The following is a 27,124-nucleotide window of genomic DNA, read 5'->3' as shown; positions in this document are numbered from 1 at the left end:
TTGCATATACCATTTATGTGCCAGTCACTGCTCTGAATGCTTCTAAAATATTGAATTGTTTAATTCTAGGAACAAATTCATAAGACAGATACTTGCTATTACCTCCATGTTATACATGAGAAAACTGAAGCATGCAGAATTATGTAACCCACATAAGTGTGTGTCACTTTTAATATAGGAAACAAGATTCAAAACCAGAAAACCTGCTATCTGGAGTCTGCTCTGATCATTCTTGTATGTGATTTTTCATGATAAAAATGAGAGGCAGACTCTTGACACTTTAGTTAGAAAGTCCTGTAAAAAAATTAAATATAGAATCAGAAATAGAATTTTTTTTAATGCAATGATTAGAAAATCTCCCTGCTCTTGCTATTTATTTATTTTTATTTATTTTTATGAAAAGAAAAGTTTATTTAAAAGTAAATTAGAGAAAGAGAAGATTCACCTCCCCAAGGTGGAGGAGGGGGACCAAAGCCAGGAAGCATGGTGACAGCCATAGCTCAAAGAGCGTATGGCTACACCAGAGTCTAGCAAGGCAATGGCGCTGCTCTTGTTATTTCTACCTGAAAATTATGCTTCCAGAAGGTGCTGCTCTGTGACCAGTTTGCAGTACTAGAAAATGTTGCTATGGGGCCCAGCTCCTCTGTTATTTCCTTATATAAAATAGTGACTTGCATTTGCCATGTTAGAGATTCTACATCTAAATTTTACATAGATAATTGGAGATATGTTTATGCAAATATCCAGATCAGAAACAGTTACCCAAAGATGGGCTTTAAAAAAATGAAGTTATCTGTTAACTATTAGATGTCTATTGTTTTCCATAATTACCTCATGGGGGCTTTAGACTTGCTTAATGAGACCAGTGTAATCTTTTCATTTTAAATTAAAAATTAAAACTCAGGTCATTCAATGACTTGCTCCAGGTGATGGTGTTCATAGTTGGTGGACCAGGATTCCAGTTTGAGTCTGCCAATAAGTATTCCCTACTACAGTGTGTGCAACATTCGTAGACTACACAGCCTACACTGTGAATGGCTCCTTTTGTGGTTGTGTACCCAGGCTGGGGGCTTTTTGCTGTTAAGCTTCAGAAAATGGGTAAGTTGAAAAGCATAGAGGGATTAGGAGTCTGGCCAGAACTAAGTGGCAGCTGCCCGGACATCTAGGTGAAGTCGAATGAGCTTTGGCTGCCTCACTGAGTCCTGGCACCTGGCCCTCCCTTCCTGGCCTCCCTGACTTTTCTTCCCTCTGGGAGCCAAAGGGCTCCCTCCCCATGCCCACCTGGCCCTCTCTCAGCCTTTCAAATCATCTGCTGTGTTTATATCTGCCCTTACTTCCCACTCTATCCTCAAAGTGTCCAGTTGGTTAGTTGCTAGGTGTTAGGAATAATGTTTAATCAAGTCTCAGAAAACACGCAGGATTTGAAGGCTGATTGTGTTGAATCGTCCGAAGTATAAGTGCTCATTGTGAGCACTGGGCTGACTCCTTTACCGACATTCCTGAGAGGATGCACCATGCTATTTTTGTACTAGGCTAAAACCATAGCAATTTTTTGACTATAGCCTTGGCCAGCAGCTGCAGCGTTCAAGGTTTGCTTTCCTCCTTCACATCAACACATTCAGTTCAACAAATACTAATTGATTATGGAATCAGTGAATCTTGTTTAATTTTTTCTCCCACTTTTGCTTTCCTTTCCTTTATTTCTTCTGTTTCTCCTCCTTCATTTTTCTCACTGATACTTTTATTTTTTCCTTTCTAATCTTTCCATTTTCAGACTAGTCAATGGCCACCAGTACTTATTTTGATGACCTATTATAGGCCAGGCACACTGTGCTAAGATATCTGTATAGTTGTCTCACTGATTAAAAAAAATAAAAAATATAGGTAAACATATTATCTGCAGCTTAGCAATCATGAATAACCAGCCCATAATCATCACCAGCAATACCTAAGGCTTGGTTCACCTGCCCAAGATGTCAAGACAGCTTGCACTTAATCAGAGCAACTCTGAAACCCATTCTCATTTATTTTGCTTGCTGTGTTTTTAGTGTATAGGATATTTGTGACTGTCTGTGGATCTGCTTGTTTCCACATAGGTTTCTCCAGTTGACCCGAGCAGTGCTGACTTTGAAATTCTATCCTGGGTGCCAGGACAGGAGCCTTTGCCTGCCCTTACTTGTATCTTCTAAATGCACTGTGAGATGGGCTGCTCTTTTCTGACCTATTTTTTTTCCTGAAAACATTCTACACTATTGGCCTCATCCAGGTCCTTGAGACGGTAGGGCTAAGGTACTTAGTTTCCTGCTGACTGTCAGCCGGGACTGCTCTCAGCCCCAGAGGCTGCTCAGACTTGCTATGTGTCCTTCTCACATTATGGCATGCTTTCCAGTGCTGGCTGGAGAATACCTTTATAGCTGGCTAAGATGGAGTCTTAAGTAACCTACACAGGAATGGTCTTCCCACCATTCTTGTAGTTTGTTGACCAGAAACAAGTCAAGGTTCTGTCCCTATTCACCAGACCCTTCTGTTTGTCTGGTGTGAGATTCCTGGTTAAGAGTGTTGGCCATGTTGGATAGGGAAAGCCATATGTGAAAATAGATTATTGTATACCTGTGTTCACAGTAGTGTCATTCACAGTAGCCAAAAAAGGGACAACAACCCAATGTCCACCAACAGAAGGATGGATAAACAAATGTGAGATGTGTGTGTGTGTGTGTGTGTGTGCATACACACACACACACACACACATATATTATACACACATATACAATGAGATACTACACACAGACACACACACACAGACAGACAGACAGACACACACACACACACACACACACACACACACACACACACACACACACTATTCAGCCTTTTTTTGTTGTTGTTGAGAAAGCAGGATTTATTGAGACGACAGAGAAGCTCCCACAGTGGGAGGGTACCCGGAAGGGGTTGCCCCTATCCAGCCTTTAAAAGGAAGTTCGGACACATGCTATAACATGGATGAAACATGTTTGCATTGTGTTCAGTGAAATAAACCAGACTCAAAAAGACACATACTACATGATCGTTCTTGTATGAGGTGCATAGAGCAGTCAACTACAGAGGCAGAAAGAAGCATGGAGACTTCCAGGGACAGGAGGGTGGTAGGGAACTGAGTTAGTAAAAAATAGGGAGAGAGTTTCCATTTGGGAAGATTCTATAGATGGGTGGTGGTGACTGTTGGAAAACAATGGGATTATACTACTGAACTGTGAACTTAAAAATAGTTGAAATGACTCCTTTTATGTTATATGTATTTTAAGACAATTAAAAAAAATAAGGTACTGGTACTGACTTGACAGCCTGTTTCCAACTGTCAGGCCTTGTTTCAGGTTCCAGACAGGATGATGGGAGGAAGGAAAGGAGAGTAAGGACTTTCTCATTTCTGTACCTTTGGTTTTTTTGGTTTTTTTGAGTTGGAGTCTCACTCTGTTGCCCACACTGGAGTGCAGTGGCCGCTCCTGGCCACTGCAGTCTCGACCTGCTGGGGCTCCGGCGATCCTTCCACCTCAGCCTTCCGAGTAGCCGGAATTATAGGCGTGCGCTACCACGCCCAGCTGATTTTTTGATTTATTGTAGAGATGAGGTCTTGCTGCCCAGGCAGGTCTTGAACCCGTGGGCTTAGGCAATCCACTCACCTCAGCCTCCCAAAGGCGCAGGATTACAGGCTGAGCCACCGAGCCCGGCTTGTACCTTTGTTATATTACAGAAGAGAAGAAGCTTTGTCAAAGTCTTGTGACAAACATCAATTATTGATTAATAATTGACTAATAATTATTGACTTAGTATTAATAATTGATTAATAATTATTGACTTAATATCAATTGATTGAGTGTTTAATGAATTCAATAAAGGCTTGTCCTGGGGTGTGGAGTCATATAGGGAAGGAGCAGCTTCAAGTCCCTTACATGTTCTTTCCCAATAATTTGAGAACATGTCCTCGTTTACAGCCATCATTCTTAATCTTAAGTGCACATTATTGTCACCTATATTAAAAATATGATGCCTGGGTGCAGACCTCAGGATTGTCTGCACAAACTTAAGAAAGAGAAATGTTTTGTGCATGAAATAACAGGAAACAGGATTAAATGACACTTGTTCTTAAGTATATGGGCATTAGGTAAAACAATTGATGGAAGAAAGCCATACTCGTTTTCTGATTACCCATGGAATGACCTTTTTTTCATATGCTAGTTTCTCAAATTATAAACATGTGCATTGATGAGGTATCTTTTGTTGGTTTATAGTCCAAAAAAGTTTCTGGAGGTGGGAGCGTGAACAAAACGATGCTTATACTGCTTATTGTTTGGGCCTTGGACGTTCACCAGGTGACTGACATTTTCCACCTTCACTCTTGTCCATGTACTCATAGTTTTAAAACTAGAAGAGAGTATTGGAATTGCACTTTCTCAATTCTGTAGAGTTCATAATGTGTTCCAGATACAATTCTAGCTGTCCAGGGATAAGGCAATGAAGAAAGCACAGTCACACCCTTGAAGACCAGAGTCTCTGGGGAAGTCAAAAATGTCTCTCAGACTTGTAAGATGAATACAAGACAGACATACAAAAGAAGTGGGAAGCATCCTTTACACAGCGGGACAGAAGAGAACATCTTGAGCTGGGACTCGAGACAGGAATAGATCTCAGGGAGACAGAGTGGCCAGGAATAAATAATATTATTTGGGTACCTGCATGTTGTTTGACTGGCTTCAGATACCATGAGTCTGGGGAGGCTGGACAGGCAGAGGAAACAGATTGTCTGAAGTTTTACCATTTCAAAGTGGTCTCCCTAAATAAATAAAGGTGGGTCTTGGGTATAGAATTTTCAGAGCTGTTCTGACTCAGTGACTTAGTTGCTGATAACTTGCTGATTTATTATGGTAACAGCTCACCCCGATGTGGCTGGAATATTTTATATGCTAGCTGTGTTCTTGGTGCTTTATATTGTTAGTCAATTTAATTCTTATAGAAATCCTGTGATTTGTGGATCTGGTTTTTACAGCTGAGAAAGTTGAGAGACTAAATAACTTGCCCAATCTTCCACCATGAGTAAATGGCAGAACTTGGATCCCTATCGTGGCATTCCAGCTCTCTTAGATCTTGTGCCCTTGACTAATGAGCTGTACCACATGCATTCTATTTGTATGTACAATTAAGTCATGAAATGTCATACAAGTAAAGTTGTTGCAGCCCCTCTGTTTACAAGAATACTTGATAAGTAGGAAAGAAGGAAGGTGAAACCACGGGCCCCAGCTTTGCTCTGAGCCTTATTCAAAGAAGGTTGCAGAATAGATGCTTTGACCCAACCCAAAACTAAAAGGAGAACACAGCCTCTAACATGCGTGATCAGAGAGGGAAGACTAAGAACCTATTGCAATAACTATAGCTGAACTCTGACAAATCAAAATTCCTGAAGCAACTTAGAGGATGAGAATGTATCTCTTCAAAGAACGTTGACTATGTAAATTGGGGTGTGAAGGGATTACAAAAAGATTACTGTTGCTGCTTCAGATGGGTGTGAATTTGAGATCCAGCCCTGTGGAGAAACCTTGAATGGAGCAAGGGGTCTTCGCAGTGCTTTTTTGTTGTTCTATGGTTTCCAGAACTTTCATCATCCCATTCTTTCCCCAAGAAAATCTTACTGTGATGACTACCTTGGCCAATGATGACCATTTAAGTATGCACTAGCTCATTGTCTGAGTGAGTGTGTATACTATTTTTATGAAGTGGGTAGGATTACTATTATTCACAGACAAGAAACCTGAGGTTCAGGAAGGCCAAGTCACCTGTCCAAGATCATGAAGCTGGGAAGTGGTGGAGTTGGGATTTGAACCTAGGATTTTCTGACTCCAAAGCCATACACATTAAAAAAAAAAGAGTTTTCTATTAAAGTACCCTGATAATAAAGTGAACACCATGCAACTACTAAACAGATCGGGAAATAGAACATTACAAGCTCCTCAGAAGCTTCTTGTACTCCCCTTCCAAATTCTACCCATCATCCACCTTAAAGGTAGCTGCTGTTTGCATTACTATTATCTGAGATTACTTTTTGTGTATTATTGAACTTTATTTTAATGGAATTGGAGAGTATATACTCTACAGACTCTGGTTTCTTTTGTTCATATAGTGAGATTCATTTATGTTACAATGTGTCACAATGGTCCTTTAATTATCATTGCTATATAACATTTGTTTTATGACTATACATAATTATCAGTCCTACTGTCGGTGGACATTTGGTTAATTCTGGTGTTTTGCAATTATAAATAGTGCTGCCATGAACATTTTTGTCTATCATTGCATATATGTGTAATTTATGATGGGTATTAATCTAGGAGTGAAATGACTGAGTGGTACATTATATCTCAGTTCAAGTTTAATACAGATTGCCAAATAATTTCCCAAAACGTTGAACAAATACACGCTCCCACCAGCAATGTATATGAATTAAGTTATTTCTCATGTTCAGCATTTTTTTTTTTTTTTGAGTTGGAGTCTCACTCTGTCGCCCAGACTGGAGTGCAGTGGCCGCTCCCGGCCACCGCAGCCTCAACCTGCTGGGCTCCGGCGATCCTTCCTCCTCAGCCTTCCGAGTAGCCGGAATTACAGGCATGCGCTACCACGCCCAGCTAATTTTTTGATTTATTGTAGAGATGAGGTCTCACTGCCCAGGCGGGTCTCGAACCCGCGGGCTCAGGCAATCCACTCACCTCAGCCTCCCAAAGGCGCGGGATTACAGGCTGAGCCACCGAGCCCGGCTCCATGTTCAGCATTATTTGGCATTGTCAGTCTTTTTCATTTTGGCCATTCTGTTGGGTATGTCATGGTATTTCATTGTGACTTCAGTTGCTTTTTCTTGACAATTAACAGTGGGGAACACTTTCCAGTGTATGTATTTTCCTTTGAGATATGCGTTTCCCACACAGCTCTGTGATACAGATATTGTCATAAATCAGGAATGTATGCATGTATATGTCAATTTCTGGATTTTTTGTTCTGTTCCCTAATCTTTTGTTTCCATCCTTGTGCCACTGGTGTATTCTCTTAATTATTTTGATTTATGATTTTTGATATCCGTTACTTCAAGTGCTCCAATATTGTTGTTTTTCTCCAAGGTGCTTCTTGAACCTTTTTATTACTATCAGAATCTTAGAATCAGCTTGTCAATTTTTATAGTTCTTTTTTTCAAATGTTGATTGGAATTTCAATAAACCCAATCTTAATCTAATTTATATCATTAAAAATTTAGTCTTCTCATCCTTGACCATAGTGTCACCTCCATTTATTTAGGTTTTATTTCATTTCTCTTAATAACAGTTTGTACTTTTCTTTGTAGAGGTCCTGCACATCTTTGTTATATATCCTCAATAGTTGTTGTTTTTGATACTATTTAAATAATGTCATTTTAAAATTTCTATTTTAATTAATGCTGGACTATAGAACTACAATTAAATTTGTGTATTGACTTTGTAGTCATTGAGACTGTTGAAACACCTGCTAATTTTGATAGTTAACCTGTACTTTCTTTTTCATATACATAATCATTCCTTTTGGAAAAAATGCAGTTTAATTTATTTTCCTATGTTTGTATATGTAATATTTCTTCTTTTTTTGTTATTGTTTCTTTTCTTTCTAATGTTATTAAATTTGCTCAGACTGCTGGTTCAGGGTTGAAGTGTCCCATTTCTTATATCTGAAGGAAAAGATTTTGTGTTTCACCATGTAATATGTTTTATTTTGTTTTATAGATGGATTTTTAGATTGTTTTGTTTTATAGGATGGATTTTATCAATTAAATCAGATTAATTAAATAAATTAAAAAGAATTCCTCTATTCTTAATTTGCCAAGAGCTTTTTAAATTTTAAAATTATCACAGATGTTTAATTTTATTAAATACTTTTTTTCATCACTTAGATTTGCTACATTTTCTCCTTTATTGTTTTCATGTGGTTAATTACATTAGTTTTCATTCTGATCTAGAATATTTGTTTTATATACTTGTTTCTTTGTTTTGCCTTTTACTTTTGCACCTATGATTCTTAAGGATAGTCTTTTTTATATTGCTATATGGATTTTTGTTATGAGGCTATTCTGGCACTATAGAATCAATTGGGAAAAATCTGTCTTTTCTATTTTCTGTAAAATATTATATAAGATTAATATTATTTTTTTCCTTACACATCTGAAAAACTTAATGGAAAAGTCACCTGGGTCTACAATTTTCCTTGTGTTTCTTTATGTTTCCAGCTTTAGATACTGTTTTTTTTTAGTTCAGAATTTCCATTTAATTTTTTATATCATGTTCTCTGCTGACATTCTCTATTTGTCTTTATTTTTCTTAAACATATTGCTTATAGTTATGATAAAGTTTGTATCTGACAGCTACAGTGTTTTGATCTAGTATGGTTCTGTTTCTATTGTCATTTTTCTTTTGGTCTTTAGTCATTTGGTGTTTTCTCTTAGTATGACTGGTAATTTCTAATGTCATGCCAGATATTCCTAATGAAAAAAATGTGAAGAAAACCTCTAAATTTTGTGAATTTTTTACAGAAAAGATTTATCTTTGCTTCTGCAGTTAAACCAGGCAGGTAATTTTAACCCAAACAGGGTTTTATTTAGCAGTTGGTTTTCAGAGTTTTTGAGAGCTAACCTGTTTTGATTCGTCCTTACTAATCATAGTTCTTACTAGCCTGTTTTAGTTAGCTCTTACACCTCGGTTGGAGCCCTTCAGATGTCCCATCTGAAACCCTGGGTGTTTATCAGGATTCCTTCATGGTGTGTCTTGAACACCAACTTGTGCCCTTACTGCCCTTTGAGGCAGGCAATACTCTGCTCAGTGTCTGTCTGCAAGCCAGCAAACACATTGAAGAAAAAAGCAGAGGTGAATGTCAGACTCATGCTCTTTTGTAGATCATGGCTTTTCAAGTTGTTGCTATTTTGATAGATCTCCAATATTTCAAGAACTATCTATCTATCTATCTATCTATCTATCTATCTATCTATCTATCTATCTATCTATCATCTTTTGTCTGTCTATATAATCAGCTTTTGTAGTTGTTTTGTGGGAGCCAGCAAGGAAACTTGTGATAATAATAGCTGGTCTATCATAGTTGTAGGAGAAGTTGCAAAATTTATATTTGTAATTACTGCTGTGTGCTGCCCTTAAACAGAAAACTCAGGACAAGAGAATCCTCCAAAAATTTATAATCTACTTTGGAGAAAATTTCATAGAGAAAACTTTTTTCTTTTTAAAAAATTTTTCGAATTGTATTTATTTTTACTTTAAAGTTGGGGTACAATTCAGGGTTAGGCATACAAATGGTCTTTGTACAAGTAAAGTTTGGCCCCTCACTTTGGTCCCCACTTCATCTGGTTTAAGATCAGGTACCTTATTGATGAATATGTCCCCCCTGCCTGGCAGTTTCCCACTACTGCCAATTCCTTTCTTATAGTGTTATGATAATTGTTTAGGGTCCGCTTATGAGTGAGAACATGTGGTACTCAGTTCTTTGCTTCTGTGATAGATCACTCAGTGTTATAGACTCTAAGTTCATCCAAGTTGCTGTGGAGTTCTTAATTTTGTCCTTCTTTATGGCTGCATAATATTCCAAAAACTTTTCTAATTGTAGAATTTTGCAATATGTTTATACACTAAACTAAGTTATAAAGTTCTGGAAACCTTTTGAGACTATGGGCCATGCTTGATTTTTGTATTCTTTGTAAGTACTTAATTACATTTGTTAAACAGAATAGACGTGAATATGAGTACTCTAGGTGTTCAGAGATTAATGAAAGGATTTTGTGAGCTACAGCTATTTGGTATTGTTAAGATCATGAGGGATTTCTTGGTGATGTATAAGGTTTGGAAAGGTTGAGGGGAGACAAAACTAAGTTAAGTTAGAGGAGAAAACATGTTCTAAGCCTTATGGTAAAGCTTGAAGGCCTAGGAGACAATGAGGTTACCAGCCTATTTGTGATAAGGGTTTTAGAAAGTAAGCACTCAGTGGATAAAATGGAGTCATGTTGTAGAAAATGATGAATACCAGATTGTGGGATACCATTTTTCTTCTTTGACAAAAGGGAGTTCACACTACTTCCATGAATGTTAGCAGAAATTAAACAAAAATAAATAAGCCATTGAGGTTTGAGAAACACTGTTTTAGACAGGTTTGCTTACCGCAAGACTTCTTTGAGTCTTTAAAGTGTACATTGTGAATTTCCAAAGTTGCTTAAACTCAGCACACCTTTATGTATAAAGAAATGGTGCTTCTTAGAACATACATTGGGAAATTGGGGCAAGTGGGCATTGAGGAAACACTGACTGAAACATTATGCCAGTAAAAAAAGTCTGTGGAAGCCGGAGCATCTTGGTATCGTTTGCAGTTCTACCCATTGCACTAAAAGGTTACCTAGCAAAGATACGTTCTCAATATATATTAATTGAGTGAGTCATTGATTGTTGAACTAGAGAAAGCATGGCATCAGGATGAAGTCAATTTTTTGATCAGTTTTTTTAAAAAGCAAAATTAATCCAATAAAACGGTACAGAATGGACTGTGGGAAATCAGCTAGAAGCTGAAATCCAGAAAAAGAAACTGTTAAAGTTGTTCAGATAAAGTTTGTTCTTAGATTTTGGTGACATCCTTGAAAATGGAAAATAAAATGGATACCAGTAATATTTTGTGAAGAGAATTGGCAAGATTTGGTGAAAGATTAAATAAAAGGGTAAGGAAGTTCTCAAGGTACCCAGAGTTCACATAGCTCTGAGGATCACAGAGCAGGGTCACCTTGGAGAAGAAGGAATTTCTGTGTACAAGAGAAGAATAAATTTCTGGGTACAGGACTTGTTTTTGTTTCCTTTATGTAGCCTAATGGTATGATGGCTGGGGTCATGAGGGAAATATCTCATTCCGTGAAGTTTTATCTTGTATTTGAGAACTTTTTGTATAGAAAAAGATCACCATTTTTCAAACAGTAAAGCTAATGTTGGGAGAAATTTGAATGAAAAAATATGGAAAAACCTATTTTAGAAAATCATGCTGAGTTTATGAGTGAGAGTAAATGTATTGTGCAAAGATTCTGGCCTAGTGTATAAGGCATCTTTTCTTTTAGTTCAATTATTTTATGATAGCTACATAAAAAGTATAATAGTTGAAAGAAGATACCTATAGAAACCTAGAATAAACTTAAGTTTAGTGTAGTCTTTTTGCCTCAGCATTGCAATTTTTGCTTAGACTTTACCCTGACATGCTTTGCATCTAGCACAGCCTAGACATAGATAAATTTCCAATAGACAGGTTTTAGGAGATGTTCAGACATTTTAAAATTACATTCTACTTCAGGCCAAGCTGGCAGCCTACCCCACCCTCTCTGCAAATCTCCATCAGATGCCAGACAAGGACAGAACCATAGAAATGATAATAGATCACCTTTTGCTAAGGAGTTTGTGGATTGGAAATCTCAGAAAAGTTTCTTGCAGGAAAAACTCCTCCCTTTATCTTTCATCTAGCCTACCACCACGGCAGCAATCATGTAACTAACCCACCCATCTACCTGCTGTCCATCATCTGACGTCAGTACCTATGCTTAACTGCCCCTTTGTGATGACATGGAGCAGACCACCAACCAATCACTTTAATGACTTCCCCCATCGAAGGGAAATGGTTAAAAGGACTCAACTATGAGGTGCCATTTTGGTCATTGCCTTGCCCTGCTATGTTGTGGCCATGTGCTCTTTGAGCTATAGCTAGGCCATGTTTTCTTAAGCTTTGGCCCTCTCCCCTACCTTGGGGAGGTGAATCTCCTCTTTTCTCTCTCTCTCTTTCTAATTTACTTTATAAATAGACTATATTTTCTAATTTAACTTCTGTGCAATTCTTAGCATCTTTCATGTAGCATCAGATTGCACATCATATACCCCACACCCTCAGTGGGTCTGACCTAACATTCTGGAGACCCGGTGGGAGTGTGTGCCCTAACAATAGTTAAAACATTTGATACGTATGGAATGAAGGTTAGTTAACTATTTTGAGATGCTTCTTTTCCAAAAGAAACCAGCGTGTTCTAAGATTATCAATAAGTAGAACTTGGATTTGAAGACTGAGCAGACTAAGAGATGAGAAAGGTAGGTTTGGCCTAGACTGGCTATACCTAGAGTACAATCGGCAAACCCAGATTACCACCATCATCCACTATGTCTGATCAGACCTAGCAAGCCCCAAGGGAGACAGCTTTTCTCCTTTTAAGAGACAATGGGATAAAAAGGAAGCAGACTTCAGATTCACCTACTCAGATTTAAGTACTAAATTGCTTCTTACTTCTTATTCTACTTCTTCGCAAAAGAGGAATAGTAATTATCTCACAGTATAGTGAGTAAGATTAAATAAGACATAAAATAGCGAGTCCCCTGGGCACTATGCAAGCATGCACACAACAGTGAATGAATGCTGTATTGTGGCCCCTTAAATACAACTTCTTTCTAGCCACCGGATTTGTTTTCAATCGAAACAATCATGTGCCGACTAACAGTGCCTCTTGGGATCTTGAGAGACACTTCATTTATGATGACGTCAATTAGGAATGATGATAAAACGGGTGCAATAGTGACTACCAGAAAAACATTCAGAAATATTTTCAGAGGTTTTTCATGTAACGTATGGCAGTTATATGGGTGGAGTGTTTGGTGGGGCTAAAAAATAAAAACATCTTTCCTTGCTGAAAAGTTAAAAGTATGTAGACTCAAAATTGAGAATCAAAATAAAGTGAATATAAACAGTAAAACATGATTTTTATTATTTGTAACTAACACCTCTTTTCCATTGCACCAGTGAGAAGAAGCTCATTACGGATGCCCTTAATAAAAATCAGTTTCTGAAGAGACTGGATCCTCAGCAGATCAAAGACATGGTGGAATGCATGTATGGGCGAAATTACCAGCAAGGGAGTTACATCATTAAGCAAGGCGAGCCGGGGAACCATATCTTTGTGCTGGCAGGTGGGTTTCACAGATTTTTCCAGTTCTCATATAACAAATTGTTTGCCTATAGTTTTATAACTTTTGTAAGCATTTAAAAAATGCAGATCTAGTTGTTTTATTTGTAGAAAGTGTAACAGATTGAGATCATGAAATAGCAACATGGTTCATCTAATGATGACAATGGTAATATTTAATATTTACTAAATGATTTCTAGACATCAGACATTCTGTTGAGCACTAAATAAGGAGATCCCATTTTATCCTCTCACCAACCCTGTAAGGCAAGTTCTACTATCTCCATGTTACTAATGGGAGCTATGTCCCAGAAAGGTTAAGTAACTTACCCAAGGTCTCATAAGTGGTGGAGGTAAAACGCAAGCTTAGGCAATCTTACCTAAAAATCCATACTTTTAATCACAACTTATTCAAAAATTTTTTATTCCAAATACTGTTGCTTATGTCGCCATTTTTAGCTAATGTACCAGGGGAATAAAACAATTACTTTTGTGGTTCTGGAAAATAGTTTGGTTATATATCAATGATTTAAAAAAGTGATTTAGATGTATTTGATCAACAGACAAATCAAATTGAATGTTTTACTATTAAAACTGGTGTTTTTAGAATAACTTAAATGGTTTTCTTCATCTGTGATCACTTGAACATGCTTACACATAGAAAGATTATAATGGTTAGATAGTTAAGAGATGTATTTCTCTAATGCATTGATTTTATAATAGCTATTCCAAATTTTTGTTTAGATATAGAAGCAAGAAATTTTCTGAACTAGGATTAATTGAATACTTTGTTGCATTCTGAATTGCTCCAACTTTTTGAATTTTAGGGAAAACAATTAGATGTGGTTTACCCAGATGAAGTGGGTGAGATGTGCTGTGTCCTTCTTTTCTGTGCTGTGTATCCTGGGCCTGTGGTGTGAGGCAAATGTTGCCTAGCTAAAGAAATTAATACACATATGTTATTCTAATTATAGCAAATAAGTGTTTCTATATACATTGGTTCTTTAAACATACCAATTTTTTGTTGTTGCTGTCTGTGTATTGTTTCCCACACACAGCTTTGTAGGGACTTTCAAAATTATCGTTATGCCCAAGTAATTTCTCTGCTTAAGTATTGAGTTACCGTCTTGATTTAGACAGCCGTCCATTTCTAGGGACAAGTGATTGAGAGCAGCACTTTCCTCCTGCATCTTTTTTCTGGCCGTTTCCCTTATGCTTTAGCAACACTAGTGCATTATGGCAAGAGAAGATAGGCCATTAAGTCAACAAATATTTATGAAACCAACTAAGACAGGATGGGAAGCTGATGTCAGCCCATCTTGTTCCTTGCCAGTAGTTCCGATGAAAGGCTTAGGGTGAGAAAAGGTGGAACAGAAGTCTGCATCAATACAGCTATTGAGATCGGGACTCCAACACACGTGGAAATGAAAATTGGATGGTTTCATATTTGAATTAATTACAGTGTCATCTAAGGACTGAATTGCCATTTTAATTAACTGGTTGAACAAATTAATTTGGTAATTAAAAACTCTCCCCTTTGTAAAACATAACATGAATAGCAATTAGTGAAAGCATATTTGGCTTAAACCTTGGATATTCCATATAATTCTTAGCATTACTCAATTGCCATGAGCCATAAACAATTAGAAAAACAAACAAACAAACCTTGACAGGCATTATAATTCGATATCAACTGGACAATATGGTTTTTGATGGAGTAAAATATAACTGTAATGAGAATTTACTAAATTGCTTATCTAACCCATAGGATTTGGAGCCAAAACACATTTTTTTTCTTTCTAGAATGTAAGTTCTATCAGAATAACTATCTTTTCTTTTTTGTCCTCTTTATTGCTCTGGCATCTGGAACAGTTCCTAGCACAATACAGGTATTCAGATCAGATTTGTTAAATGAATGGGTAGGCAGAGGTGTCTCGGAACCACTTAGTGGTGAATTGGGAAAAGACAAGACTAATTCTTAACGGAAAGACACATCACCCCATCACTTTTCTTTCTCTAAGAATCTACATACTTTTTGATTATGCTTTTAGTTAGATAAGGTTTTGTTCGCGTGTGTCCAAAGCGAAGGCAGAAGAAGTTGCAAGGCAAAATGAAATGTGAAAGCATTGCTTAAGCTCTGCCTCTCTCTTCCTTCAGTCCTTGCCTAGGCAGAGTAAGCAGCAAGCATTTTAGTGATTTCCATTTGTAATCGATATGTATTATGTTTAAATGAAGAGACTAGATAATAACTGAGGTACCATGAAATAACTTGTCCAAGGTTGCACAGCCAAAAATGAGCAGAGCCAGGACTCAGTACTAGACAGTCTGACTCCAGGGCCAGTGCCCTTACCAATTATAACAGGCTGTCTTTCCATCAGTGTGAATGTCTTTGCGGGTTTTAAGATGTACAGTGATTGTTGGGCTCCCAGTGAAAGAGAAATCGTTTCATATACTACATTTTTCCTAGGTATAGTGAATTTTAAACAAAACACTTGTCATCCTCTGGTTCTAGGAGAGTTGTAACAATGACAGTAATATTAACAACAGCTGATACTTGCATAGCATTTACTATGCCCTAGCCTTTTCTCTGAGTCCTTACCTATTAGTAACTTATTTAATTCTTACTACTATGTGAAATAATAATAATAATAATAGCTATTAGTATTGTCTTCATTATTGATGAGGAGCTTTCTGAAGGTGACCCATCTAACAGTGAGTAAGTGGCAGCTCTGATTTCGGCCTGCACTCTTAGCCACTGAATTACAATGAGAATAATAAAATATCTTACCTGTGTGCTTTGCATTCTTTCTGGTTGTTCCATTTTTCTAATTTTGATTATGTGTGTGTGTGAATGTGTGTGTGTTTAAAATTCTACTTGACAGAGGGCCGACTAGAGGTGTTCCAAGGGGAGAAGCTGTTGTCGTCCATCCCCATGTGGACCACGTTTGGGGAACTGGCCATTTTATACAATTGCACACGGACTGCGTCTGTGAAAGGTAACCAGAGATGCAATGCTCCCTGTTGGAATTAAGCGGTGTTAAAGATGACCCAGTGATGTCACAACTACATTCTGTGCTAGAGTCTTCTTGTCTTCCATCTCCCCCCATATGCTTCTGTTAATAGAAATGCTATGCTTATGAGGGGAAACCCCCCAAAACCTGGAATTATCTTTTGGAGGATGGGCCTACTGTAGTCCAGGCCTCTCCCAATAGGTAAGTGTTCTAGGAACCTGTTGGCATCAGTGTACCAGCTACCGTTATTGTGAGAGGCTGTGTTGTGGAAGAAATGTCCTGAGTTGTTGCAAATAGGTGACTGGTTCTTCCACCATGACAAGGCACCTGCCCATGCTGTGCTGAGTGTTCAGCAGTTTTTGACCAAAAAACCGCAATATCCCTGTGTCCCACTCTCCCTATCTTGCCCCAAGTGACTTTTTTTGTTTCCCTGGATGAAAAAAGTCCTCAAAGGGAAACATTTCACCCATGTGGAAGAGACAAAACAAAAAATGGCAGGAGCACTAAAAGAAATCAAATTGACGAATTCAGAAACTGTTTTGAGGAGTTGAAAAAGTATCTCAATAGGTGTATTGCATCAAACGAAGAGAACTTTGAAAGTGACTGAAGTTTAAATGTGTAAAAATAAATATACAATTCTTTATAAATAAATTCCAGGGTTTTTTGGGGTACCCCCTCATATATTGAAGCACTTGCCTAAATAATTCAAGTTAAAAATAAATTTTCATCAGGTATCTGTATATAAAGTATGCAAATGGTTTTACGCTGAATGATTCCAATATTTGCTTTAATTGTCGTTTCTCTTTTTACTATGTAGACATCTGTCTTTGGCTCATCCAGAACATTCACCTTTTAGTCTCCGTGAGATTCTGACTGTATTATAAAGCAGAAAGATTAAATAAATCAATAAAATGTATAAGTATCAAAGGAATGTGAATTAGAGTAGTGAGAACTTTTATGAGTGATTGTTGGGGTTAATTTAGTTGCTCCTCCTAAGAGTTATGCTTTATCGACTTTACCTGTGTTAATCTTGGGTTTTCTTCTGAATCATGTCAATGTGCTATTTCTTGGTGTTTGCTACTGGGTTATGTGTGTGTATTAGCCTTGCCGAACTATTTGATGAAAATGCAGATTCTGGGACTCTGCCCCCAACCTGAATCAGAATCCCTGGTGATGGGACTCAGGGAATCTGTCATTTTAACAAGAATATCTAGGTGATTCTAATTTACACTGAAGTTTAGTAATTCACAGTTTGGGGTTCTTATCTATTTTGTAGGCTTTAGTTACTCCTTTTTTAGAAAAGTATTACAACCCCAATTTCATCTAGATTTTTTTAAAGCCACTAATTTTGCTCCACTTTCTTTTTAGATTTTATGCTTGCCTTTAATGACTTTCCTGTAAAAAAAAATTGTCTCAAAAACTTTCTTTTATAATCTCTTACAAATAATTTGTATATATTTCATAAGAAAGTAACCGAGATCCTTAGATTATATTAGTTTCCTTTAGCAGCAATGTCTAAACAATATAAAAAGACACATAAACACACATACATGCACACAGAAATCTCTACTTTACGTTGTCTGCTTGTGAATTCTTCACTTTCCAGGTTAGCTACAAATGAACTGGGTTTCTCTTGTGTCACAGTAGGAATCTAGAGTTCATCCTGATGATGTAGTACATAATTGGGAATTACAAGCTAAATTGAATAACATCCTAATGATAACACAGTTAGAAAGGAAATCTTTGCCACTCATTTGCAAATCATGGTGTATTTCAAAGCCAAAATGGTTTATAAAATTGCTTACTATTTATTTTGCTGTCTCCTTCCATTTGCATGTTTCTATAATGTATTTTCCAAGAATATCATTTTGTGAGTACACAGAACAAACTCATTGATTTGTATTGTGAAATGTTTTTTTTCAGTGTGCACTAAACAGTGTTTTATTGTTTTCCTGATTTTTTTAAAAAGCTATTACCAATGTTAAAACTTGGGCACTAGATCGAGAGGTATTCCAGAACATAATGAGGAGAACAGCCCAAGCTAGAGATGAGCAGTACAGAAACTTCCTCAGAAGGTAAGAATAACACACTGGGGGAGAGTGCAGATGATGGAGTAGCCATATTGTGAATATGTCAGTTTTTTCAGAATAATTATTTTACTATAGCTTCTCCCGTTTAAGCATTTTATTTCCACATAATTAAACCAAAGGAACAAAAGTATCCCTTGCAGTAAATGCTACTCTATATCAACAATTGTGTTTAATTTTCATTAGTCTTGTGCACTGATTTATTTCTCCCACTAATTTTTGCCCTTGTATTGACGAAATTGTAGTTGTTAGTATAGAAAAATGCCCAAGAAATCTAAAATATTCATTGGGTTCATAGCTGGATTTGAAAGACATATGAAATTCAAAAGTGGTTAGCAAAAAGGTAACCTTTCTAATAGTGCTTTGCTTAGAACAATATTAAAATTAATTAATGATACTATCCTTACTTTACCTGGGACTTCCTTATTTGCATAGCCACATTGTCTTCCCAATGACTATTACTTGTAGCAAATTAACTTACTAAAAACGTTACTATGCTTGTCATGATGACAGGGACTCTTGGAACATCCTCATTTTGTGTACTCTTGTGTACTTCACCAACTTGCATGCGTCAATTTATAAGGGAACAAATGTCTATGTAAATGCAAAAGCTAGTCTTGCATTAACAATTTTTTTGAGAGCATACCTTATTTAATCTATTTCTGAATCTTTTGTGGCATTTTTGAAAGTTTCCAAAGCTGTAATACATACTATAATGAAATGTTACCTATGATAAGTGGTCATAATGATAATGTATCATGTGATTATCAAAAATAAATTTTAAGTTCTTCTTAAGTATGGTGATTTTAGCTAGCATAAGAAGCCCTCAAAGTCAATGACTTTAGGGCTCTACAGTGCCTAGCTTATCATGAAAGCTCAAGAAACTTTGGATGAACACTCTGTTAATCAGTGGAAGGTTGGAAGTGTTAAGGTTTCTCATGTGGAATGTTAGTGATTTGCCCTCCCACAGACAGTTATGACTCTTGGCAGAGAGTTGCAATGATGACTAGCAGGTCCTCACCTAGATGCCAGCCAGTGCCTTAGCCATCACATTGTGGGGTCTGCCTGAATCGAGGTGATCTCAAGTGCCAACAACTGATCAACACAGGTCAGCATTTAAAGCTGATATGCCACACTTATGCAAGGGCCCAAAAGGGATATGTAAGTAAGCCAGAGCCTGTGGGTTGTGTTTGAATGTCTGAGATACAACCTCGCATAATAGTTCATTCCTTTGGAGTCTAGTATGTCCTCCTCGTAGAAAAATCTACTAGTACATATTCCTTCTTTTCTTCCTTCCTTTTTAATTAAATTCATTCAACAAATTCTTATTACCAGGCACTAAATATTGTGGATTTATGTTGAAGATAGACCTGATTTCTGTCTTCATAGAGACAGATAAAAATTATTTCCTTGTATCTCCTTTCCCACCAATCCCCAAAGGTGATTTACAGAAGATTATTTTCACTGACATTATAGAGCCCAGTCTGAACCAAAAGTAAATTTTTGTGACAGCCTGTGTTAATCAATGACAAGATCTGATAACTCTTTTACCATATCCTCTATAGGAAGGTATACTAAAGAATTACCTTTCTTTTTATTTCATAATATGCAGTAAGCTTTTTCTTTTTCATTTACTTTAAAAATATGAAGTAGGCGATGTTTTGTTTAAGACTTGTAGTCCATATGTGAGTTATAAAACATCATAACATAATGAGCATTCATGCAGCTACTGCCCAACCTAAGGAACAGAAGGTTAGCATAGAATTGAAGCTCTCATTCATTCCCCCTCTCCTGAGAGTCATCTGTATTCTGAAGTTTAGCAATCATTCCCTTGGAATTCTTCATACTTTTGCCTGTAGCTTGATTCAGCCTATGTTTGAACTTTATACATGCCTCTGGGTACTGTTAATTTTAGAAGACAGTATAGCTTGACTAATAATCAAAGATCATTTCAGTGCTAATTCCTACATTCCCTCCCACCCCCAGTTTCAGCCTTTACTTAATTACAAGGAATTAGACACAAATCTGATTCTCTACTGGAAGCAGAGCTCCTCACTTGAGCCAATAGAGGAGATATTCAGATGTGAAGAGGAACACTACAGATGTGATTTACTTTGAAAATCAACAACAAATGTAAAATTTTTTCTCCAAATTGGCAAAAGATGATTTTTCCCCCTTGTATGGTCTCCTACTATTTTCATCTATTTGCCTGTGGTACATGTCCAAGATTATATATACCTATAATTTCAAATGTACATTCACTTCAGTTATTTAGGTGTTTTTAGTTATTTGGATGTTTACTTTGGAAATATTGAAGTACATTATGGTTTTAAAAGTATAAGTAAAGATTTTAGAAACTATACATATGTGTATATTTATAGTTTAATTCAGGAAAGTAATTAAAGGTTTGTTTGTTTGTTTTTAATTTTGAAGTGTATCCTTGCTGAAGAATTTACCTGAAGATAAATTAACCAAGATCATTGACTGCCTGGAAGTGGTAAGAAATTTTGAAGTAAAAGAGACATTTCATTAGAAGATTTTTAGAATATAGTCTTATTATTAGCACTGTAGATAAATAAAAAGGAAAAGATGGTAGATCACCCATCTACAGACACCAAGAACCTTTTTCTATTGTGAAAATGCTTAGGTCAGCTCAGGCTGAATTAAGGGATTTGGAAGGGTTGAAAGTCTTGAAATGTATGAAAGGAAATTGGATTTGCATGTGTAAAGTGAAATTTGATTTACATACTTTAATCTTTTTAGTATATTTTATAAAACTAATCTTCCTTCCTCAAGAGGCATTCGATTTTCTACAATTAACATCACAATTTCTTACAGAGTTTTCATAGTATAAGGAGTCAGTGATGCATACAGGATATGGAGCAGAGAGAGCGTTTGTTGGTCCTTTTGGTGAGAAGCCTCTGAATCAGACCATGAAACACTTCATACTTGAACACTCTAGGCCACTAAAATACATTTTAAAAAACTGTACTTACTTTATCTATTTTAACATCTAGGGGGAAACGGCATATTGGAATGTGTTCAAAAGCTCCTTTTAGGCATCCCCCAGATGGCTGGTTCCGGTCCAAGACTAGTCAAGTCTTTTCATGAATAATGCTTTTACGGCATGTACCTTGGATTCTAGTGATATGCATTTTATGAAAACCTCTTCAGATTTCAGAGATTAAAATTCAAAGCAAAGAAGTTCTTTCACCATTTTGGGGGGAGGGGGCAGTTTTGTTGAAACCCAAATGGCTTTTATGGAATTTAAAAGAGGCAAGGAGTTACATATAGACTGTAAGTTTTTATAATGCTGTTCTCAGTGGGAGTTTAAAAAAAAAAAAACCTGCAAGACTGATTATTGACAGATTCATGCCTCTGTCAATCACAATATACAAGATAACTAATATCTTTCAAGAAGGGAGCAGGGACCATTTTATCCTTAAGTGTAAGTGACACCAGCAATGTTTCCATTTACAATTCATGGAACCCATCCAGCAGTTTATCAAGGAAAGGCCATGATGACACAGTACTTGACCTAGAGTCCCCAGGGAGTTCAGATATGAAGTCATTTTTAAGGAGACTGCTTACCCTGCCTCGCTTGGGATTCTCCCAATGTAACATAACCCAATCACAGATGTTACAAATTAATAATTCATCCTAATTTCTGAGAGACTTTTTAAAGTTGAAGAGGCCTTATATATTTTTGTTAACCAAGGAAATCTGTTTTTAATATAATATGAATAGATTCACCAGGGGGGAATTTTATGCTGACAGCAAATATGAAAATTTAATATCATTAAAAATAAATGGGAAATTAGACATATTTATAGCAGCCACAGGCAATAGCTACAGAATATATATGGGGACCCAAATCCAGTATTAATTAACACACAATTCAAATTTGAAAGTGTCATCTTTTCAAACACCCTGGAAAGACTTTGCAGTATCTCAGGGTTTGCAGACAGCAGCACAGTTTATAGAGGGCTCTTTATTCATACCTAGCAAACAAATGTGTCTTTGTAAAGTGTGAAAATTCTCAAATGTGAAAGTGATTAACAAGGGAGTAATGAGATCTACTTAGCTCTGAGGAAAGCACAGACTTTACTAGCATAGCTTGGACTAATGACCCATCACCGTGGCTCTGACAATAGCCAATCACTAATGTGTCAGACTTAGGACAGATACCTGCTGAGTTTTAGGGCCAGCTGTCCCACAGATGTGCCCCATAATCTCTGGGAAGAACAGGCTGAATCTGCCATGCTGTTTAGGGGTTGATTTGGGAGTTTTGCGTGTGGCAGGGGGTGGGTAGAGAAGAGGGAATCAATTTCCCATCACCAAGCAATTACTTGCTAAGACTTGACTGTTGAAATCCTAGATCAAATGGCCCAGAGTGTGCAGTGTTCCAACTGTGTGTCTTGCTTTAGCTGAAATCACCCAGAACATTCCATACTTGAGGCAGCCTTTACCTTTAAGACCCTTGTGTTCTGAGGAAAAATGAGAACTGGGTAACGCTAGCATGCTCAGTGGTGTGCTTTAAGAGTTAACGAATGAAGAACACAAAGCATGATGCAGATTTCGGATGGAGTGTGAAGATGAATGATAACGAACTTGACAACATGCACCTGGCAGGTATGCAGGAGAAAAGATAGGATAGAGCTTCTGCTCCTACACGTGGAGCCCAGTCCACATAGCACAGGATTTGATGGTGCTGTCCTTTCGAACTACCAATGTTGTGATTAATCATAGAGTCACCTCACTCTTGTTACAGAGGTTTGGTATTTGACCCAGTAGCCTTTGGCACTGGGACTCTAAGCTGCCACCGTTCATAAAACCTGAGGTGTTGTGAGGGTGGTGTGGGGTGCATTGTGGACTGTTCTTGCCCAGATCACCAGTGGGACCGGTTTTCTAGAAGGCAGATTCACACCTACTGAATCACAAACTCGTGGAGAGATATACATTTTAGCATTTTAGTGATGGGATTGTTATGCCCATGAAAGTTTGTAGAGCACTAGTTTAGATATAAACAGAATATACATATTAAGAGTTTGCTACAGTCTGCCTCTTTATTAGGAATTTTCTATTTTTAATCATTTCTTAAAAGGCTAGTCTTTCTTTTCCTGCAGTCCCTCCTAACCCTTGCATAAATCAGCTTTGTTTTCTCATTATATTGGTTGCATCCAGAGCCATAAAAAGTTGAGATAATTGTGGATTTTGTCACAGTTTATGGACCAGTGAGCTAAAGGTGGGGCTGCCAGGTGACGTAGAAAATGCATTAGTCCAAAGTCTAAAGATTAAGCTTGTGGCTTTGCCTGTCACCATCAGCTGTCAATTAATTGTGATAGATGTTAGCATGTGCCCTTCTCAGCCACATGCTGAGGGGTGGTAGGCCATGTCTCTATGGCTCTTTCCACACTTTAGTTACAGAATTCTCTATGATTGGCTCATACACATAGGAATAATTATTTTTGGCTTTCATTTTTTCAGATCTGGTTCTTTGAAAATTACCGATCAGGTACTAAATTATGCCTCAGTGGTTGATAGGACCACCTGATCCAGGTGTGTTTGCTTTAAAATTTAAAGGTAGTTTAACTATTGCACTTAGAAAACAAAATATAGCTGGTAACAACCCAAAAAACTGTAGACAGTTTTAAACAACAAACTCGGACACATGTTACATAATGCATAGGGGTGTGTGCACATGTGTACATGTGTGTTATACTCTGGTTATATATCATCAATACTTCTGTGTAACGAATATTTCTTTTTTTGAGAGAGAGAGACCTGTAATGAAGATTTCTAGCCACAAACTAAGAACTCAAAAGGGAATCACAGTCTTGCTTCTTTGTGTTTGTTCTCTATCACCTTGGAATTTTTCTCCTCATTTTGTATATTCTATTTGCAAGCACTCAGACTCCAGCATTTTGCTAGATTATTACAGAATGAGCATTTTCTTTACAGTGAAAATATGTAACAACTCGTTACTAGGTTATGAAACCAATTCAGAGAAACTTTCTTTTTAAAAAATGACAGCATATATAAGTACTGTTTTGAAAAAGATGATTCCATTTTATATAAATATGTGTGTGCATACTCTTGTGTGTTTATTGAGTATACATGCAAAATGTACTTCTTACTGCTGGCCAGCATAAAAAATGCTTGAAATCATTGCTCTGGGGAGAGGGTCTATGGCCTCTTGGTCCTCTGAGGGATCCCTTTGCAGCACAACCACAAGGGCAACCACCATACTATTTGCATTTCTCCTTTTGGTCTTGGCGAGCACCCTAGCTCGACTGGCTGCTCTTCCCAGTTGATAAACACTGGGTAGTCTGGCCTCACGGCCAGTACTTGCCACTATATATTTTTGGTTTGACCTATTTCCACAGCATTTTCTGATCTATGGAGTTACTGTCAACACACTGGGAGGTATTATTTATCTTCCTCCCATGGTTTTGGGTGACAAAGAATCTTCCCTGGGAAAAATACCACTAGGAAGGTTGTCCCTTAAGAAATCATAATCCTCTTCCTCAGTGCTCCCTCCAGGCTTTCTCCACTTTGAACTCATCTGGTAGCCTGGAGTTAAAGCCACTCCTTGGCACACTTCAAAGGCTTTTATAATAACTTAAGACTAGCCCAACACACTTCAGAAATTCTCTGTTTCTTCTCCTCTGTGTGGGTAGTGGGGACTGAGATTGTGGCAGGAACAGGAAAGCCTGAAAAGTGGACTAGCTAACACAGGAATATCTGACATGACCCCAGCAGTTGTGGCAAAGAGAATGGAATGTTAGCTACATAATGAGATACCTGGTCTGCAGGATCATCGTTTCAGGGTCATGTTCATCTCCACCACAAAATGGTGCTTGTATACAGTTAAGGTTTGTGATAAAGCTAAAATTGAGAAAGAATGAAGAGTTTGAATAAGCAAACTTTGAGGCAAAGAAACTCATAATATCTTTGTTTAAATAAAATAGAAAGTTTTGGGCCAAGCATGGTGGCTCACTCCTATAATCTCAGCATTTTGGAAGGCTGGGGCAGTAGAACTGCTTGAGCCCAGGAGTTCAAGACCAGCCAGTGCAACATGGTGAGCCCTAATCTACAAATTAAAAAAAAAAAAATTAACTTGACATGGTAATGCACACTTGTAGTCCCAGCTACTTGGGAGGCTGAGGTGGAAGGATTGCCTGAGCCCAAGAGGCTGAGGTTGCAGTGAGCTGGGATCATGCCACTATACTCCAGCCTGGGCAGTAGAGTGAGACTCCAACTCAAACAAGCAAACAAACAAACAAATAAAATAGAAGTTTGTCTCCTGTTCACATGACAGTCCAGAGAGGAGAGTCCCAATTAGCTACACACAGTCATTCAGGAACTCAAGCTGAAGGCTACTCTGCCATTTTCAGCATGTGGTTTTCAAGGTTTCTATGGGCCATGCCATTATAACTGGGGAACAAGTATGAAGATACATGCATGAAAGCATTCATGGACCTGGTCTGGAAGTGGCACAGATAATGTCTGCTTAGATTCTTTTAGATAGATTATTTGAAGTATACAAGTGGTCATTTTACAGGTAAAGTTTGGGCTTCCCTTCGGTTTCCACTTCACCTGATTTGAGATAAGCTGTCCTTATTGATGTTATGTGCCCCAATTCCCTTCCCTGGAAGTTTCTAGCTGTTGGCAATCCCTTTCTTATAGTATTATGGTAAATGTTCAGAGTCCACTTATGAGTGAGAAGGTGTGTGTGGTACTCAGTTCTTTGTTTCTGTGATAGATCACTGAGTACGATAGACTCCCAATCCATTCAAGTTGCTACAAAGTCTGTAATTTTGTTCTTCTTTATGGCTGTGTAACATAGAATTTATTTCAAGTCTAAAAGAAAAACAAGCGAGAGCTATCGTGTGGTTAATTATGCCATTAAAAAAATTAAACAAGCCATTTTTATTTATATAAATAATTAAGAGACCCACTTTAGTTCTATGTCTTTGAGACAAGACCAAATTAAAGCAAAGTGGGGGGCGGACAGTTTAATCCATCTTTTGTTTTCTGAGATACTGAGCTGCCCTTTTGGTCTGACAGGTGGATAGATTACTCTTCCAGCCCAAGGAGTCTCTAATCATACAAACATATATGAGGAAAACACATGAATAAATAAAAAGAAATAAGTGATAATTTGAGATTTCATGAGGATAGGTCCACATTAAAGAAGATAATTTCATGTAAAAAATTCTAATGTTGTTGCTTTATGATGACAAATCTTTGGAAATAATATATACAATAGAGCCACTCAGTGTACATGTAGAATCTTTCCAGCATTTGCTTTTCAAAAATTAGAAATTGAGGTTGATGTTTCTAATATCCACTGGGGACAATATTTTCAATTTATCATATAATCACTTGTTCTTTTTCTAAACTCTAGACTCAATTGTTAGTATGTTGCCAATCACCACAATCACCAGAGTTTATATTTAGATTATGTGGGTGACAGCCCACCTGTACACAGTGATTGTTGCCTGGCTCTCATTTCTTTTATGTCTTTAGTCTGCATGCCTGAAATTCAGTCTTCTAGGTGAATTCTTTTTTTTCTGTGAAAGAAAAAGCAGAAAAAATGCCAATAATAAAGCAAATGTCTTCTTGCTTTCCCACAGCTTTTGACTGCAATGTAAGAAAAGCTTAGTTACTAAAAGCAAAACATAGAAGAAACAGGTGTGGAACACTCATTTCAAAGATACAAGGAGTTTTGTTTCCTTTGACCATTTGATCTAACATCTTTCTTCTATAATCCCAACAGGAATACTATGACAAAGGAGATTACATCATTAGGGAGGGTGAGGAAGGAAGTACCTTTTTCATTTTGGCAAAAGGAAAGGTAAATATTAATTAAAACTTACTAAATTAAAAAGATTGTTTTAAATTAGTATGCCATAAACTCAGTAATGTTTTTTATTGCAACATAAGTCCTCTACACTGAGACAGATAAAGGTGCTTCTACCAGGAGAGTC

The 27,124-nt window shown here is 37.2% G+C and overlaps 1 protein-coding gene across 2 annotated transcripts in view; it reads left to right on the top strand.

Annotated features, from left to right (window-relative positions):
• Positions 1-27,124, top strand: part of PRKG2 (protein kinase, cGMP-dependent, type II) — an 88,610-nt gene that overhangs the window by 6,347 nt on the left and 55,139 nt on the right. For both annotated transcript variants that reach the window (XM_008070342.2, XM_008070341.2), the window contains exons 2-6: positions 12,871-13,037; positions 15,916-16,029; positions 18,014-18,119; positions 20,565-20,628; positions 26,914-26,991. In XM_008070342.2, coding sequence (XP_008068533.1) covers positions 12,871-13,037; positions 15,916-16,029; positions 18,014-18,119; positions 20,565-20,628; positions 26,914-26,991 — 529 coding nt within the window. The remainder of the gene's footprint in view (positions 1-12,870; positions 13,038-15,915; positions 16,030-18,013; positions 18,120-20,564; positions 20,629-26,913; positions 26,992-27,124) is intronic.

The sequence above is a fragment of the Carlito syrichta genome, unplaced genomic scaffold (assembly GCF_000164805.1).
Source record: "Carlito syrichta isolate Samal-C Ts95f unplaced genomic scaffold, Tarsius_syrichta-2.0.1 Scaffold313359, whole genome shotgun sequence".
NCBI classification, from domain to species: domain Eukaryota; kingdom Metazoa; phylum Chordata; class Mammalia; order Primates; family Tarsiidae; genus Carlito; species Carlito syrichta.
Note: the sequence above shows the minus strand (reverse complement) of the source record. Positions and strands in the feature narration are given on the sequence as shown.